Below are 18,915 nucleotides of genomic sequence, written 5' to 3'. Positions count from 1 at the left end.
AACCATAAATCCAAAGACATTAGTTTCTTTGCAAGAAGCGAGCAGGTTATATAACCAGTAACTTTTATGCGAATTATCCAAACAACTTCAAGCATTTTTTTTAACAAATAAGGAAGTTTCAACTTCTGGTAAGTACAAAATTATTTGAAATCCTTATTTGGAAAATAATCTACATTTAGCTAGTTGCCCTTAATTTTTCAGTTTAAATCTGGATTACATATTTGTGTTCTATCTTTAACCATTAGAAAAAGAAGAAATATTGCTAATAATTATTATCTTTTACCCAAATATGCCAGAAATCTTCATAATATGCTGATATTGAAGTAGGAGGAAACTTTAGTGTCAAGAAATCAAGAAATTCTAGTGTATTCAAATATGAGTACAGTTTTTTTCTGATTACAAAAGCATTACTTAATGATTAGATAAATCTATGCACTACATTAATGAAAAAGAAAGCTGCTTGTAATTCAACAATGCTGTGATTACCATAGGACACAACTGGTGTAATGCCTTTCTGAACCTCACCCCCAATCCCACTGTGTAGAATTATGATAATATGAAACAAACTAATTTTTCTTACAACATTAAATTTCTGAATTGCCACAGAACTAACATGAATATAACATTTTTCTTATTTCGTTTTCTATGTCATTCTTCTTTCTGAATTGCCTGAATTCCTACTTCATGGAAGAAATTAAATTTAAAATATAATTAGTGAAATGATGCATGTTAATTTTGTAAGTCTGTCATCTGTTTTGTCAAGTGAGTGATGGAGAGAAGGTACAACTCTCTTGGTAGACTATTTAGTTCTGAGCAGCACAGATAATTGAGACCGATGATGACACAGATAAAGATAACTATGGTTAAACCTAGGGAACCGAAGGATGTTAAAAAATCTGCTTAATCTTAAAAAGCGATGCAAGTATTCATGATAGTTCCATGGTCTGACTTAAGGTAATGAAGAGAATGCAGAAAAGAAGAGAAGATATTGTTAGCAAGCCCTTGAGTCTTTAGAAGGAGATTTTAAAATAATTTGGGCCGGAGGCAAAAGATTTTAAGAAGGTCCTTTGCTACTTTTAGGGAAGTCGATAGGGAGGAAAGTGATGAGCCCTAAGATTCTGTGGTTTCTCTTGTTACCTCTTTCTACTTCTACTTCTCCTCCTTCTGCCTAACCTGCTGAGAGAATTAGACTGCTTTTGGCTACTCAGTTTGTTTGTTCCTCAGGTAGCCCCTAAGTATATTACTGCCTTATCCCAGTTTCAGAAGAAAGAGAATAAACCTTATTATTTAAAACATGTAAAAAGCATTTTTAAATTTCCATCCAAATTTGATTAATTTTTAAAGCTGATTAAGAAAGGTGCATAATTGAGTCAGGGTAACTAAAAGATGTGGAGGGCTGGTAGCTCTGTTTTATGATAGGGGACACTGTTTCACATGCCTGGTCTTGCTCCTGTGCGCTGGGAGATCCTCCCTAATTCCTGTCTTCTTACTGGAGGACATCTCCACCACACTTTGCCTTCGGCATCTCAGCTTCACATAGGCTTTCCTCTGGATACTGCTATCTCTTCCAACCCTTAGCCCCAATCCCTTAGGCTGGGCTACACATCCCTCCTTGATATTCTCATGGTACCCTGACTCTTCCTCAATTGTGTTATCGAATTACTCTGTGAATGTCCCATGGTCACTGTAAAAGAAACATATGATTATATTAAGTCAAAGTCTGAAACACTTCCTCTGGAAGGAATTTGGCTTGCACTCTCTTCCTCAATGACGATATTGTGCACTGTATGCACATTGATCTTTTTACTTAATGATAATACTGAATCTTTGTGATGGTATACAATGTATAGTATACAATGTTCACCTTACCATAGACTCTTAAACCTCACCTGCATGTATGCAAAAATCTCAACATTCTCTAAAGCTTCCCCCAGTGATTCTAAGAGTTTCCAGAGATCCTCTTACACACAATGAGGACCATACAAATTTGTATTTTTGTTGTTTTTGCTACTGCCTCCTTATCAGGGTGCTGGCAAACACCCTGCTGCAGCTACTTTCTCTGCAAATACTCCTTCACTGCTGAGCATCTGGCATCTTCCCAGGGCATGGAACTTTCAACTTCTTGCCTTTATGCATTGGCTCAAAACCAGTGCTCAGGGCTGGGGTAGGGACAATGGGGGGGCCACCTTTTCCCTCCAATAATCCTTATCTTTCATGTTCTCCATTCTGGTCCCAGCACAAAATCTTCTTACTCTATTTTAGTCACTTTCGCAAACAAACAAACAAACAAACAAACAAAAACCCTTAGCTTATCAGCTCACAAAACTGTGTTCCCAGCATGATCACCAGGTCAACAGCTCTCCAAATAGTGAGATCCAGGCAGAAAACAATTGAAATTAAAAGCCCCACTATGCACTTATGTATAGTTAAACATAATTTTCCAAAGTTAGGTGAAAAATGTATCTCAAACACCATTCATGTAAAATATTTTCAAATATGTAAATAAACTAACCTAAAAAGTAATTGAAGGCAAAGTATTCTGAAGCCTTTTATTTAAATACTGAAGGAATTCAACTCTCTTCTAGTTGGTGAGGACGCAGAGATTAAGCAGAGTCCCCAAGGTCAAACCATGGTTTATCAGCCCGAGGACGAGAAGAGGTTGCAGTTTTGCTGACTCCATTGCAAAGCTGGATTCCCCAGCTTCTGATGCGCATGCCTAGTACAGCTGCTTTTATTGTCTTAAGAACTATAATTACTTTAAACTCTTTGGGGAGGGAGAAGGAGAGACATATCTAATTTCTAGGCTGATCTTTGAATTCATCTTCCTATATATAAGTATAATTTACAAAATTATATTGGAGATATATAAAGAAACTTAGATAACAGCTTGAAAATATTTAGCTTGAAAACATAATTCTGATTTGGGCCAGAATTATAGCTAATTTATAATGAAAAAAATGCTTTTTTTATCTCTGTAATACTGATCACATTTATTTAGTTTGTTCAATTTAGTTTGTCTTCAAGGCTGCAGGGCATTCTTACTGTGTCAAAAGACGCTAATAATTACATTGATTTAAAGCAATAGAAAATAACCATGATATGCTACAAATGAAAGACTAGTCCAGAACCACTGAAACCCTTCCTCAAGATCCCTACTTAACAGTGAAACTCTAGCTTTACTGGGAAAGTGGAAGAGGCAAACTTCAGTGATTGGCTGAAATTCCCTACTGAAGTTTTCATTTTAGAACCACTAGTGTGAGCAGTATTCAGATTGCACCATTTTCAGCAGCCCATTGAAAAAATATTTTAGTGGTTTCCCAAAGTAACATTAGATAATTTACCTGCATTTTCTACAATTGTTCAGTAATATTTGTTAATTGTTCAGTAATATTTGTTAATTTTAAAGGTTCATAAAATTTAGCAATGTATTAAAAAACACAAATATTATCTCTAGCTCTGCAATCCAGAGATAACCACCATGAATACTAAATTGTATATTCTTTTGGACTTTTTCCACTTGTATAATAAATATGTACAAGTAAGACCTCAGTTATGTATATGTTCAGTACAGATGCAATCATTGTCAGCCTAACTACATAGTATGTCAGCAAAAAAGTAAAATTACTTTTTCAAATATTTTCCGTTCATAGTTGAATCCATGGATACAGGGGCCAACTGAATACATTGGTAATGGCATAACATATGTATTTTGACAAACTGCTTTTTCACTTAGTAATAAGTCATGGCCATTTTTTATGCCAATAAATATGGACCTATAAAGCCATATTTAATGGTTGCACAGCTATCAATTACATGGATGTGTGTGTGTGTGTGTGTGTGTGTGTGTGTGTATAATTTATTGACCTAGTCACTTATCAGTGTCTTCAGGTTGTTTTTAACCCTTATTTAACTGTTTCATTTATGTCTTTTTATTGTAAGCTCCTTAAAATTATCTTTCAAAATAGGCAGGTATAATGAATGAATAAATGAATGAATGAAATCCTAGCGATAGCTTCGCATCGTGTATTCTTTATGGTGCTGTTATTCTGGAGATAAATAATCTTCTTCACTTTCTAGGTCTCTGCCAAAATGAGCGAAACTCCTTCCACTAGTTTTTCCATGATTCATCGTTCTTCTGAAGGTCATGTTCCTTCCCTTCGCAATATGAGAGTCACTCATCCCGTTGTGGCCAAAAGGATCAGCTTCTACAAGAGCGGAGACCCGCAATTTGGAGGGGTCAAGGTGGTGGTTAACCCTCGTTCCTTTAAGACATTTGATGCTCTGCTGGATAATTTGTCAAGGAAGGTTCCTCTACCTTTTGGGGTGAGGAATATCAGCACCCCTCGGGGAAGACACAGCATCACGCGCTTGGAGGAGCTAGAGGACGGTGAGTCGTACCTGTGCTCCCACGGCAGGAAGGTACAGCCGGTGGACCTGGACAAGGCCCGTCAGCGCCCGAGGCCCTGGCACAGCAGCCGGGCCATTAGTGCACACGCGCACCGCATCCCCGTGGCCGCTGCTCCTGGCATGCTGCGCGCCCTGCGGAGGCTTGTGGTTTTCAGGAATGGCGACCCAAAGGCAAAGAGCGTGGTCCTTCTGAGCAGGAGAGTCACCCAGAGTTTTGAGGCCTTTCTGCAGCACCTGACAGAAGTCATGCAGTTCCGCGTGACCAAGCTGTATGCCACAGACGGGAGGAAGGTGAGCATTCTGGAAGCTCCTCATGTCTGAGCTGGAGTCCTGCAGGACAGTGCTCCTGGGGTAGGAAGGCTTTGCGCACACAAGCCTGCTTGTGCTTTTGTGTTACTACCCTCCTGGGAAGTTGCTGGTTCATCTGGGTAGATGGTTCCTTTGTTCTTGAGTCAGAATCTGAGGAGACATCCACCACGAGGACCTCTTTTTTCTCCCATGCTCTGTTCCCTGAGCACTAAGTTATATAATGTGTTGACATAGATTCTGATCTCGACAATATTTCTTTAAAAGGAGGGCCAGAAGTGATATTCTGTTAGGTAAAGGAAACATTTTCCTGGGATCCCTGCTGCAGGGGAGAGTTTCCCTTGCAGCTGCCAGTACAAGAGCTCACTTTCCTGGTCCTGGTGTCTCCACCAGAACCTTTGTTATCTGGCAGAGGGAAGACGTTTGGCTACAGCTGGATACTTTGGTGGGAAAGGCAGAACCAGTAGTGCATACCTTTTAAATATTTCTTTAGTTTGACAGAAGACCCGTCTGTCTCTTTCCAGCTAGTAGCTTGGCTCAATAAGAGTGTTAGTTTAACCTGACCCCCATGCTTTGGTATTTTGTTATTTTGCATACATCACTCGTGCCTAACAAAAGCTTAGTGATTATTTCTTTCTAGCCCAGGAGGTTGTTGAATTGATTCAATCAATTATATAATTACCATATGTAAAGAAGAAAACTTCATGTTGCTTATATAAGGACCATAACTCTTTGTTTTCTTCTAGGTTCCCAGTCTCCAAGCTGTGATTCTGAGCTCTGGAGCTGTGGTGGCAGCAGGAAGGGAGCCATTTAAACCAGGAAATTATGACATCCAAAAGTACTCGCTTCCTACTAGATTACCAGGGATCTCTCGTCGCGTGTACCCCAAGGGAAATACTAGGACAGAAAGCAGAAAGAGTAAGTCACTTAAATATATAGCCTTTATAGTTAGCACCGAGATTTTTTTTTTTACATCAACAACAAAAAAATCCATGCTTAAATGTTAAATGACAAATTGCCTTCAAAGAAGAGAAATGAGGGGATCGAAAATATTTCAAACTGAAATTGGTTATATTTATAGTTGGAAAGAATCATAAGGATTATCTCATAATTCTTTTTAGGTTTTTCCAAATCAGTCAAGAGATACATATGTTTGAATTGATGAGGTATAGTTTCTCCCCTCCTCCCCCATATAATACCTAGATAAAAAATCAAAATGCCAGCATTTATTGATTTGGAGAGTAGTTCTATCGAATATGTAAGTAACATCTCTGGTAGTTGTAGTTTTCTCTAAATAGTATTTTGCAGTATTATAGCTGAAATCAGTAGGTGAGTGATTGTATTTTTAAAAATCTCTACATACGTGCTCTGCTTACTGAAGTTATTCCAGTAAAAACCCTAGGCCCTTAAATCCACTTTTTATTTATTTAAAGAAAAGGTTCATGTAGCCAATTCATGCTGGTAAACAATAGGTTGATAATTTCTTAGAAAATGCTGTACAGTGCGGCATTATCTTTTGGATGGGGAGGAGGAAGGCATAGGCTATAAATTCCCTGTGCAGGCATGGCTAATCTCATTATTCATTGTGCTCAGTACTTTAGCTTTGTGCTAAAGTATCGATTGCCATGTATACTTAAATTTCAATTTTTATTTTATTTAGACATGGAATAATACACCTTTTAAGTAGTATTACTCATTACTAAAGTGGGTGAAATTCATCTATTATTTGTTGTCATTTAGTTATTTTACGGATATACTCATTAGATAATTATAATGCTTCTGTTTCGTAGGCATTAGCTGCTGAATATCTGTTATGCATGTGTTAGTATTATTTTAGCTTGGTCATTGTACTAAAATTATTTCATTAGTTTGTGTTTGATATAGGTTGCAAAGTATGGTTTTTGATGGTTTCAGGGAATCTAAGGGCTTCCTTAAGTTTTACTTTTAAAAATTATGAGTGAGGCATTCTCATTTACAGTTTTGGTAAAAGTACAGAGAAATAAGAGAAAATATTTGAAAAGTTAAAGGTATTTAATTGATGGCAAGCATATGAAAAGCTATGCAAATCACTAATAGGAATCTGAATGTAAGAAGCATGAGTGTCAAGGTTCTCTCTAATGACAAACATTATAATGACTAGATGGCTGGACCTTAAGTCTAGCTCAGTTCTCTTTTGTGCCCTACCTATATTAAATCACATGTATTGATTATACAAAGTGAATGATAAATTAATAATTATTATTTGATTAATATAGCCTTTGAATTATTAAAATGTTTTAGCTTTCCTAATACTATAGATGTCTCTCTAGAATATGCACAGATGGGAAAATAAATACCACTGTAAATTATTACTTGCTTTGTATAGGTGAGCAGCACTTGGTTAGACTCCAATTTCAGTGCTGGCAAACAAAATAAAACAACAGAATTAAACACCACAAAAATATTTTTGCTAGAATTGTTAGCAATTTGTTTTATACTTATTAAAATTGCCTTATTAAACTCAATTAAAATTCTGTGACTTCTTATTGAAGGAGAATTATAAATTCTTTTTTAAAGAATAGTTTGTAGAAATGTACCAGATATTACAGTGAACTCAGATAATTGCTGAATACATAGAAGTGAGAAACATATTAATAACATCTTACTATGAAATAAAAAACTACTGTATTTTTCATACTAATTATTTACTTTTTTCTTTTCTTTCTTTGCTGCCTTTTCTATCGGATATACGTCTATAATGGCTCTTTCACGTTATAATTTGATGCGGGGCATCTTTCACTATTAAAATCTTGAAAGTGAGCACACATGTGCCTTCAAGCCCAAGGTCTCAGATTTATTCTGCTTCTTCTGACAAAATGCATACTAATGATTGTTCCTCAGACCATTCTTTTGCTCCTGAAAATTACTTGGCCTTAGAAAAAAAGGATTCTCAGAATTTATTGATATATCCTTCAGAAGATGATATTGAGAAATCAATTATTTTTAATCAAGATGGTACCATGACAGTTGAGATGAAAGTTCGATTCAAGATAAAAGAAGAGGAAACCATAAAATGGACAACTAGTGTCAGTAGAGCTGCTCTTTCTAATAATGATGAAAAGAGTGAGATAAGCAGTTTTCCAGGAAGAACAGATGATCTGTCATCTGGTTTAAAGATTGCAGCATGTTCATTGTCTACAGATGTCTCACCTCTGAAGAAAGAAAATAATCAAGAGGACAGTTTGGCAGAGGAGATAAGCATTCAAATGACAGAACAAGAGGCTGAAACTTGTAGTTCTCCTGGTTGGGAGAATGCTACTGTAGACACAGATATCATCCAGGGAACTCAGGATCAAGCAAAGCATCATTTTTATAGGCCCCCTACACCTGGCCCAAGGAGAGTGAGACAAAAGAAATCTGTGATAGGGAGTGTGACTTTAGTATCTGAAACTAAAGTTCAAGAGAAAACGATTGGACAGTTTTCCTATAGTGAAGAAAGGGAAGATGGGAAGAACAAATCTGAGTATCACATGTTCACACATTGTTGCAGTAAAATGTCATCAGTATCTAATAAACCAGTACTTGTTCAGATAGATAACAATAAGCAGATAGAGTCAGCTTTAGAAAGAAAAAAAGAAAGCAGACAACTCAAGTCAAGTGCAGTAAGTGCTGGTGTTATAGAAATTACAAGTCAGAAGATGTTAGAAATGTCCCATAATAATGGCTTGCCACAGACTACATCAGAAAACTTAACTATGGAAGAAGATACAGTTGATAGTACAACATTGGACAACAAAACTAGAATCAAGAACTTAAGAACTTACGGTAACACCAATGATAGGTTCTGTCCTATTTTAGCAGATGCATCTCATTATTTAAGCAACAGCTCTGGAACTAACAAAACAATTTCTGAGATTCCAACTTCAGTAGGATCCTCTACTATTACCACAAGAATTGATGGACTAATTAATGAATTTGCTCAATGTGGTTTAACAAAACTTCCGGAAAATGAAAAGCAGATTTCGTCATCTGTTGCCGGCAAAAAGAAGACGAAATCTCGGCAGCAAGTGATAAATTATAGACATCAGGATGGGGGAATTGCAACTAAAGGAATGCCCAGTAAGAGTAAGAGAATAAATACAAGAGGTAGAATTGCACGGGAAACCATATTGCATGATTCGCACAGTCCTGTTAAAGGAGAATTACTTTGTGAGGAAGACTCAAGTGATATGGTAATTGAAACAAATTGTTTTTCTAAAAGTAATCTCAATCCTATGAATTCCAAGAATTTTCATAGGAATACATTAAATTCTATTCCGAATCCTAAGGTTCAAGGACTTTTAGCTAAGAGAAAACCCAGACCACTAAACAAAGTAAGCTTAAGAGGCACTACAAAAAGAGAAAATGGCCAAGGAGCTAAAGTATTTCCCCATAATGAATTCAGATATTGCAAAAATACTTTTGAAAATCAAAATTTATTTCATATGTTTAACTTTCTTGAGCAAAATCCCAATGCTTTTTGTGGACCACAGGCTCAAGCAGAAATAACATCTTGGTATTTGAGAGGAATGGCAAAGAAAAGTTTAGTTAATAATTCACACATAACTTTAAAAAGCCAGAAAAAACAAAAAGGAGATAGATTGAAATCAGGTACTATCGTAGGTAAACACCGTGATACAACCAGGGCAAATTCTTTAGCTTTTTTGAAAAAAACTGTTTTTCCTGAGGATGTTACTCATCATTCAGTTCAAAATTATGTACAGCGATGGTTGGAGAACATAAATCCACATCCAACTTTACATTCTAGAAGATCAGCTCCAATATGCAAAAAGGAAACAAGTGTGGTAAATGGTTTTCTGGGAAATAATTCCCATACAAGTTCTGAAAAAGGAAATAATTTTGTCATGGAAAGTAATAAGCACGTAACTAAAAATGCCAATTTGCCAGGAGATAGGGTAGGTAAAAAGGTAGGTAAATCTTTTGACAAAAATAGCAGTGAAGAACTTAACAAAGATCTTTATGAGAACCAAGTTGAGTCTTTGAATGATGCTTACTTGCTTTCCCCACATGAATGTCGTACTTTGTCACAGTCGGCTATTGATAATCATAATACTAAAAGTCAGGTGTCTGTTGAAAAATCAGGACCAGAGATAAGCCTTGTTTACCAAGAAATAAACCTATCTACAAAAGGGCAAAGTATAGAGGCTGCCATTCAAGTAGATCCAATGGAAGAGGCCACTCCAAAAGACCTATTACCAGTTCTGTTGCTTCGCCAACTGCAAGCTTTAGTTCCCAGTATTCACAAGACTCAGAATGGAGTTCAAATGCCAGGTTCACTTGTAGATGTTTCTTTCCCTTCCCCAATAAATAATTCATCTACTAGTGTCCTTCTAGCTTGGCTCCTGGTGCTAAATCTAAGGGGAAGTGTGAATAGCTTCTGTCAAGGTGATTATCACAAGACTACCAACAGGACTTCAGAAATACTTGCATTGTTGGAAGTTCTAAAGCACATTGCCATCACAGAGGAAGCTGATGACTTGAAGGCTGCTGTTGCCAATTTAGTGGAGTCAACTACCAATCCCTTTGGACTCACTGAGAAAGAACAAGACATGGTTCCAATAGGTCTTTCTGCAAATTGTTCCACACTCAACATTCAGAGTGTTCCTAAGTGCATTGAAAATGAAAAAACACAGGAAATCTCTTTAAATGGAAGCAACTTTGCCAATGAGGACTGTGATCCTGAGGTCTTTGTTTCAAAGGTGACTTGCTCTCCATGTGAGATGTGCACTGTGAGTAAGATTTATCCTCCAAAAGAGTCTTGTAACCTTAGTGACATTTTTTCCTCTAGTGATGGCTATACCATGGATCAGACCTCTATGAATAAGGCTTGTTTTCCAGGAGAGAGCTGTTCACTTACTGAGGCTGTGTCTTCCCATAAGGCTTGTGCTCATGAGGAAAACCATACCTATGAGACAGCTTGCCCAACTGATGAGGCTTATGTTCCCATCAAAGTCTGCAATACCAGTGATTTTTTAAATTCCAAAGAAAACACATATACTGATAATTTGGAATTCACTGATGAGTTAGAAATTGCTGAAGTTCAGAAAGACCTAAATATTTTGGTAGACCCTGGGTATAAAGATGGCTTTAATATACTGGGGTCACACCAAAATAGCAATTTAAGTCACTGTGGCTTTTTCTTAAATGAACCAGAATTTATAAGGAACGTAGTTCTCTAGATGGGTTTAAAAATTGTTCATTAAAGAAATTTCAGGATAAAAATACATATACATCCTTTGATAAGGAGGAATCAAAGACTTCTGAAGAACCAGGATCAACCAACAGTGTGACATCAAGTGAAAGAAACATTTCAGAATTGGAATCTTTTGAAGAATTAGAAAAGCAGGACATTAATTTCTTTCATAGAGATGTAAATGCAGGAGAGCAAGCCACTGAAGAATTGATCCAGAAAGAATTAGAGGCTAGTCAAAATTTGGCATTAATAGAACACTCTAGCAGGAACATTACAGAAGAAAGAAAGAATAGTGTAATTTGTGAGACAACCAATGGGAGGCTGACAGCACCACCATCTTTAGTGTTTTGCTATGATTCTAAGAAAAATATTGAAAAGGAGCTCAACGATGTAGAAACTAAAATGAGAGTAAAAATGATGGTGAAAAGCATGGAAATTGGAAGTTGTTCAGAATCCCCTCTTGATTTTAAAAACTGCTTCAAAAGACCAGTGACTTTTGGTTGGTCAGACTATAGACAAGACAGTAAGAATGATCAGCCATGTAAAATATCCAGCGATGGCCCCAATGATGGTAGGGAGGAGTTTACTCAAGAGAAAGAATACATTAAAGGACTTGTTAAAAGGACAATAGAAAAACTTTATGGTAAAGTGGAGATTGTTAAACCATCTTTTTTTCCTGGGTCTACACACAGATCTCAGGTTTCTCCTTACAATTCTATGGACTTTCAATGTGCTAGAAAAATAAGTCTGTACGATTCTGAAAGTCAGTCATTTGTCTCTTCTGGAGGAGTATCTAGTGGTTCATCTGTTTTGCAGAAATTTCAAGAGGAAAGACAAGATAAATGTGACTTTAATGACATAAGGGCCAATTATCATGGGGGAAATGTAGAACATAATACAAAACAAAATGATCATAACAGAATCCTCAGAGATATAGAAGAAGGAGTGCTGATTGATAAAGGCAAGTGGCTCCTGAAAGAAAATCATTTGCTAAGAGTATCAACTCCTGAAAATTCTGGCATATGTGGGAATGGAGACACCACATCAGTGGATACTCTACTTGATAATAATAGCAATGAGGTACCATATTCACATTTTGGAAATTTGGCTCCAGGCCCAAACATGGCCGAACTATCCTCTTCAGAATTGGAGGAACTGACTCAACCCCTTGAATTGAAATGCAATTTCAATTGTAGTGATTCTCATTGTATTGATTCTGAGCCTTTTCATGAGGATTTGTTAGATGTTCAAAATAAAACTTGTGCCAAGGAGGGAATATCAAATCACCATGCAGAGAAGGGTAATCATAGATCAGAAAGAGTATGTACTTCTGTTACTCATGGCTTTACAACTGCTGCCAACAAAGTCCATCCTGTCTCTGATGATACTATTAAAAACCAGCCATTGCCTGGAAATAATAATATTCATGGTGCACTTCAGGAAGGTGACTCTTTGGATAAACTCTATGCTATTTGTGGTCAACATTGTCCAATATTAGCAGTTACTATACAACCTATAAATGAGGAAGACCGAGGATTTGCATATTGTAAAGATTCTGATATTGAAAATTCCTTGGGCCTCCATTTATGGAAGAAAATACACCCATGTTTACTGCAGTCAAACAAAAACATGTTCGGAGATGAGAACAATAAAGCAAGCAGTAAAAAGGCATATATTGATAATGCAATTGATGATATATTTGATCGACTTTATTTCAACACATTTGACTTGAGTAAAAGAAGAAAATTAAAAAGAATTAAATTCTTGGAGGAAAAAAATAATTTGAAGAAATTTCAATTTTATTTAAAGAAAAGGTTTTGCGTGAATTTCTTGCACCCATCATTAGTTCTGGGCGATGTGAACTCAAATACACAAGACCCCAGCAATCAGACAAATGAAATCTTTGAAGTAGTTGATGAGAATAACAACTTATTAAACAACAGATTCCAGAGCTCCAGGATAAATCTCAACCAACCAATAAGTGAAAATATTAACTATTATTTCTCTTTTGAAATGCTTGGTCAAGCCTACCTATTTGGCCAAGTTGAGACATCCTTAAATACTAGCAATAGAAGTGATTTAAAAATATTTTATATTTTCGAAGATGAGAATCTTTTCATTTGGGAAGAGGGAAATCAATTAAATTTAACTTATTTTGAGAGCAGAGATGAGCAGGAAGATTTATAATTTCAATATCAGCACAGCTTTTCTTCACGCGTTTTTTTTTCGTCATCATAATAACGTGGAGCACATTAGATAGATATGGACTATATAACCTATAATAATTTCCCATTTTTTAAAAATGAGCTTACCCTAGAAAGCTTGCCGTTTAATAATTTGATTTGACTTTCGTCATTTCTCTGTTCTTCATTTTTCCAATTACAAAATTCGTTTCTATTCTATTATCTTAGAATTTTCTTTTCCTTTTTTCCCCTAATAATATATAATTTCCTGTACCTGTAATTTTTCTCCTAGGACACCATAAATGCCCTAAGGAAAGGAATTATATCTTTTTCTTTTTCTTTCTTTTTTATGTTGTCAACTCAGTGCAAAATGCTTATTGAATGTGTCGTTGAGTAAATGAAATAGACATAGCCTTGAAGTACTTTATTCACTTTACTAAATCGATTTAGTAAAGGTATGATTGTAAGATCTCTACAGCAATCTCATACGTTCCTTGTGCCAAATGTGTTGAATCTAGTTTTACTCAGAACATCTGTTAAATGAACTTGCAAGCATTTTCATGGGATGAGATTCACCATTTTTCCTCATAATTAGAAAAAGATTCTCTACTACTAAGCTGCCTCTCCAGTACTTTTCCTAGAAATTATAATCTTTAAATGTCAATAAATTCAAATAGGTCATTAAAAATGGAAAAATTTAAGGCATATTCTGTGAAGAAAATTAAAGGAGCTGGAATGATTTAACTTGGAAAAGAACAGAAGTGACTAAATTTTTCAGAATTGAAAAAGTGCTGCTGTGAAGAGGAACCTGACATTTCTTTGTATGTTAACCTGCATTAATAAAACATTTAATTAGTTATAAGTAGATACATGTTGCCAGAAGGATAAATTCAATAAGACAATGAACCATAAACTGTTTTGAATATTTGTGGTATTTTGCCTGGAACTTAACTGGGAAACATTTTAAGATTTCTTCCCCTCCATGACTATGTGGTGGTGTAGAAACAAGTCATATAAAACATTGAAAGCTGTCTTTTGACTGCAGCTGACTCAAAGTAGAACAATTAATGTTTTTAGAGCTACGCACGGAGGTGCTAAAATAACAAATTTAGTATTGAGGAACTAAAAGGTAATTAATTACATAAAGAATACCTTTGGTTTCAGTTCAGCATGAGTCATAAATCCATAAAACATTATGAGTTGCTATTTATTTTACTAGGCGAAGACTGCCTCTACATAGAGTATGCTTTTTCTACATTAAGTGATTCCTTCTTCTAATTGAAATATATAAGTTGTAATGTTATATAAACTTCTGTAATGAGCACTGAGAACTTTTTGTGAAATAAAAGAGCTAAAATTGTGGAGAAGTAATAGAAAGGGGAGAAGAGTTAATGTTAATTGTGTGTCTACTGTATACCAAGGACTTTGGTAGTCTCAGCGATTTATTGTATGTAATCTTTTCTCATAAAAACACTGTTCAGCTTTGTTATTATGTCTTTGCAGATGAAGCATTCTAGAAGCAAGGAGCTAAAGTGGTTAGTGGTGCACAATAGGTATCATGACAAGATCAGAACCCAGTCATTCAGGCTTGAAAATCAGTGCTATTTTTACTATATCCATTGTTTTCACAGGAGGAAGTGACAAAATGTTTTAAAAAATTATGTAGCACTCTCCCTAGAGCAGAGAGACAAATTATTTTTCTTTTTAATTTGGATAAAACGTGATACTTAGATATATCTAGAAGATTGGGGAAATCACTCATAACAACCAGGAGTTTTTAGAAAATACGGATTTTAGTAATACTACATTAAACAATGTCCTAGGAGGCCTAGATGATATTGGAAAAAAATTCAGAGTGATGACATCACCGTGTACTGTACTTCTTATTTAAAATAAACGTGTTCATATGCTTTGAATTCCAACCACGTCTTATTCATGGTTATATCCCAGATCTAACATATTTTGTGGGATATGGTAAGCACCTAGTAAATATGTGTTGAATGGATGAGAAGTGCTTTTGAATGCTGTTTATATCTTATTAACTTTGGATCCATATAGATAGAAGAATATACAGAGAGGTAGGCATAGAACTAAATTTCTTATATTTTGTGAAGCAACATTTTAATCACCTTTAAAAAAGTCTATGAAAATGCTATATTTTTCTTTTAAATAAGTGGTTCTTAAAAAATTTTTGCAATGATTACATTAAAGTTTTTTTGTAACTGAAATTTAGAAAGCTAAATGAAACAGGAAATTTAAGACTGTTACAGACCTGGCTTTTGCTTTAGGGACGAAATGCTGGAAGGCTGAGGAAAGGTTTGTAGCCTGTTGTGTGCAGGGGCACAGACCCGAGTTCAGGATCTCGGATCCCGTTGGAGTGGTGCAATTATTGTTTATGCCCACCAGATGTCAGCTGTGCTCTGCGCTGCCAGAAGTGCAGGCATCCCAGAAGGAGGCTTGCATGACTAAAGGAAGTGTCTCAAGCACTGGGACAGTCTCTGGGTTGCTTGCTTCTTCTTCAGAGAAAGCTGAGGACCCAATTGTGCAGACATCACCAAGTCTTAAACCCCTAAGGTATAGCAATGTTAAGAATTAAAGGAAATATACTGTTAGTAGCAAGGAGCTGAAGTTCAAAAGTAGAGAGAATACAAAGAAAAATACTTTTAAGAAGCATTATTGTTGATCCCAAGAAAAGCTGAATTTGGGAAGAATGGGAGCAACCAAAAATCCTAACATAAGTCGAAACTAAGTTAATGAGTCATTGGCTTGGTGGGTAGGAGTGATTTTTACATGAAGCTTTCAGGTATTTTACCTCTTAAACTTTCAATGACACAAAAATACACGTACCATTTCCAAAGTTTAAATTGTACTAAAACTGCTTTCCATGTTCTTAATGCTCATTTTGTTAGTTTCTGTAAAATGAGGCCACCACGTCTCAGTCCTTATGAGAAGCTAGCTTTATAAGAATACTGTGGGAGGTTCACTTGAGAGAACGATTATAAAGCTCTTAGTACAGAACTTGCCTCACAGTGCTGAACATATTTTAGCTATTTTTTTTTAAAGTCATCAGTGCTAATGCCTTTGATGTAATTTTTAAAAAGTTGGTGTTTTTAAATCAGGAATTATTTAGCTCTATTGGGTGCTAAGATATATTAAAAATACAAGATATATTAAAAATATAAATAACATTTATTCATAAAGGTGACTAACATTTTGAGCCTTGCTTGGTGCCAAATATTATGCTAGGTGCTATATATACACTGTCTTAGTCCTCAAGATAAACCTCTTAGATGGGTAATAGTATCTTTACTATAGTTGGAGATGGAGGCTCATGGGAACCAGGAAAGGAGCACTTTTACGTCTATGTCTGTACATGCCTTGTTTTATTGTGCTTTGCAGATACTGCATTATATGCCAGTTAAAAGTCTGCGGCAACCCTGTGTTGAGCAAGTTTGTCAGCGTCATTTTTCCAGCAGGCTCAGATGATGGTTAGCATTTTTTAGTAATAAGGTATTTTTAAATTAATGGGTAAATTGTTTTTATTTTAGACCTTCTATTGCATTTTTAATAGACTACAGTATAGTGTAAACAACTGTTATATGCACTGGGAAACAAAAAAATTCGTGTGACTTGCTTTATTATGATGATTCACTTTATAATGGTAGTCTGGATCCAAACCTGCAATATTGCCAAGGTATCCCTGTATTTCATCTTCACAGATAGCTCTAAGTTTTGTGGCTATACTGTATGCTGATCTACTTTGAAAACATAGACAAGACTCTGTATTTCTGTTTATTAAGGCTATATGGAGTTCTTTAACTGCCCAGGATAGCATAGTAAATTAAAATTATTTTAATTCAAAGTACTATACTTTTCCATGTAGATATAATATGAACATGTGCCACATATTTTATTTAATTTATTAACTAGGGAACCAGTAACATTACAGTGGGTTCAAAAGATTTAAAGTATCACACAAAAATAGAAAAAGAATGCTGAAATGAATATGGGTCTGTCAGGACAATAATTAATTGCATTCCATTTGCAATTAATCTATATTTCTATGGATAAGAATAAGTTACATTATTTTTAATTTTTTACAGTTTACTGGACTGTAAGATAATTAAGAAAATGAAAAGCAGAGATAACCCCTGAGACAGCTTAACAAAGCATTCTATTTTTTTGGTCCATTTCAAGGTGTTTCATAATTTTCCATATAAAGGCTTTATTTTCCAATGATTTAAGTGCTAAGTTACTAAGTAAATATTTCCAAGTAGCAAACAGTGTATGACTGGAAAAGCTTTTGAAAACTAAACAACAAAACAACAAGCCCTCTAAGAGGGATGTCTTAGTATACTTGGTGGTTTAGGCAGATCTGTTCACCCTGTTGTTCTGGAACTAAGCAGTAAACAATACTCAGCATAGATTTTAAATGCAATATATAGTGACAGATTTTAACAATTGGAATTCTTCCTAATGGATATATACATTAGCCTTTTTTCTATGTATTCATATTTTTAATACCTTATCAATTTTTATATTCTGATTCATGCACAGTGATTATCATAACAATAACAGAAAAAGAAAAGCAATAGAAGTTAATGTACTAAAAATCATTTAACTGCTTTCTCTATTGAGAGTAGTTTTTATCTTTTTTAAGACCAATTTTTTCCCTAGCTTTATTGAAATATAAATGTTATATAACAGTGTGTATGTTTAAGGTATGCAAGGTGGTCATTTGATACACATATATAATAGGAAATATTTACACAAAAGCTTAGTTAATGTATCCTTCACCTCATATAATTACTGTTTTGTTGTTGTTATGATTAGTGCATAACATACTCTTGGAAGTAACTTCAAGTATACAGTATAGTATTGTTAACTATAGTTAACCATGCTGTACATCAGATTTCCTGAAGGTTACTTATAACTGAAAGTTTTACCTTTTGACGTCTCGCCATTTCACCCATTTCTCAGCAACCACCATTCTACTCTTTGTCTCTATGAGTTTGATGTTTTTAGATTCCACCTATAAGTGAGATCATTTGTCTTTATCTATCTGGCTTATTTCACTTAGCTTAATGCCCTCAAGGTCCATCTAAGTTGTCACAAATTGCAAGATTTCCTTTTTTTTTTTTAATGGCTATTTCATTATATTTATACACACGTACATATCTTTATGTTGATGAACACAGATTATTTCCATGTCTTAGCTATTGTTAACAATGCTGGACTGAACATAGAAATGCAGATAACTCTTAGAGACAGTGGTCATCACTTGTGCTTATATATATATCCAGAAATATGATTGTTGCATATATGGTAATTCTGTTTTTAATATTTTGAGGAACCTCTATACTGTTTGTCATAGTGGCACTACCAATTTACATTCCCAAAATCATTGCACCAGGGCTCTCTTTTCTCCACATCCTTGCCAGCATTTGCTATCTCTTGTCTTTTTGGTAGTAGCCATTCTAACATCTGTGTGGTGATATCTCGTTGTGGTTTTGACTTGCATTTCTCTGATAATTAGTGATGCTGAGCACCTTTTAAATAACAGTTAGCCATTTCTGTGTCTTTGGAAAAAATGTCTTAAGTGCTCTGCCCATTTTTAAATTTGTTTTTGCAGTTGAGTTTATGAGTTCTTTATGTATTTTGGAAATAAACCCCTTATCAGATATATGATTTGCCAATATTTTCTCCCATTCTGTAGGTTGCCTTTTCATTTTGTTGATTCTTTTGTTATGCAAAAGCTTTTTAGTTTGATGAAGTCCTACTTGTTGG

General features: G+C 35.3%; 1 protein-coding gene across 1 annotated transcript in view; it reads left to right on the top strand.

The window, feature by feature from the left end:
• Positions 1-18,915, top strand: part of RP1 (RP1 axonemal microtubule associated) — a 330,366-nt gene that overhangs the window by 33,433 nt on the left and 278,018 nt on the right. The window contains 2 exon segments of the mRNA XM_039868930.1: positions 4,078-4,698; positions 5,460-5,631. Of these exon segments, the coding sequence (XP_039724864.1) occupies positions 4,090-4,698; positions 5,460-5,631 (781 nt within the window). The 5' untranslated portion in view covers positions 4,078-4,089.

The sequence above is a fragment of the Pteropus medius genome, unplaced genomic scaffold, assembly GCF_902729225.1.
Source record: "Pteropus medius unplaced genomic scaffold, Ma_sr-lr_union100, whole genome shotgun sequence".
NCBI classification, from domain to species: domain Eukaryota; kingdom Metazoa; phylum Chordata; class Mammalia; order Chiroptera; family Pteropodidae; genus Pteropus; species Pteropus medius.
The sequence above is the reverse complement of the archived record's forward strand: the minus strand, read 5'-3'. Positions and strand labels throughout refer to the sequence as shown.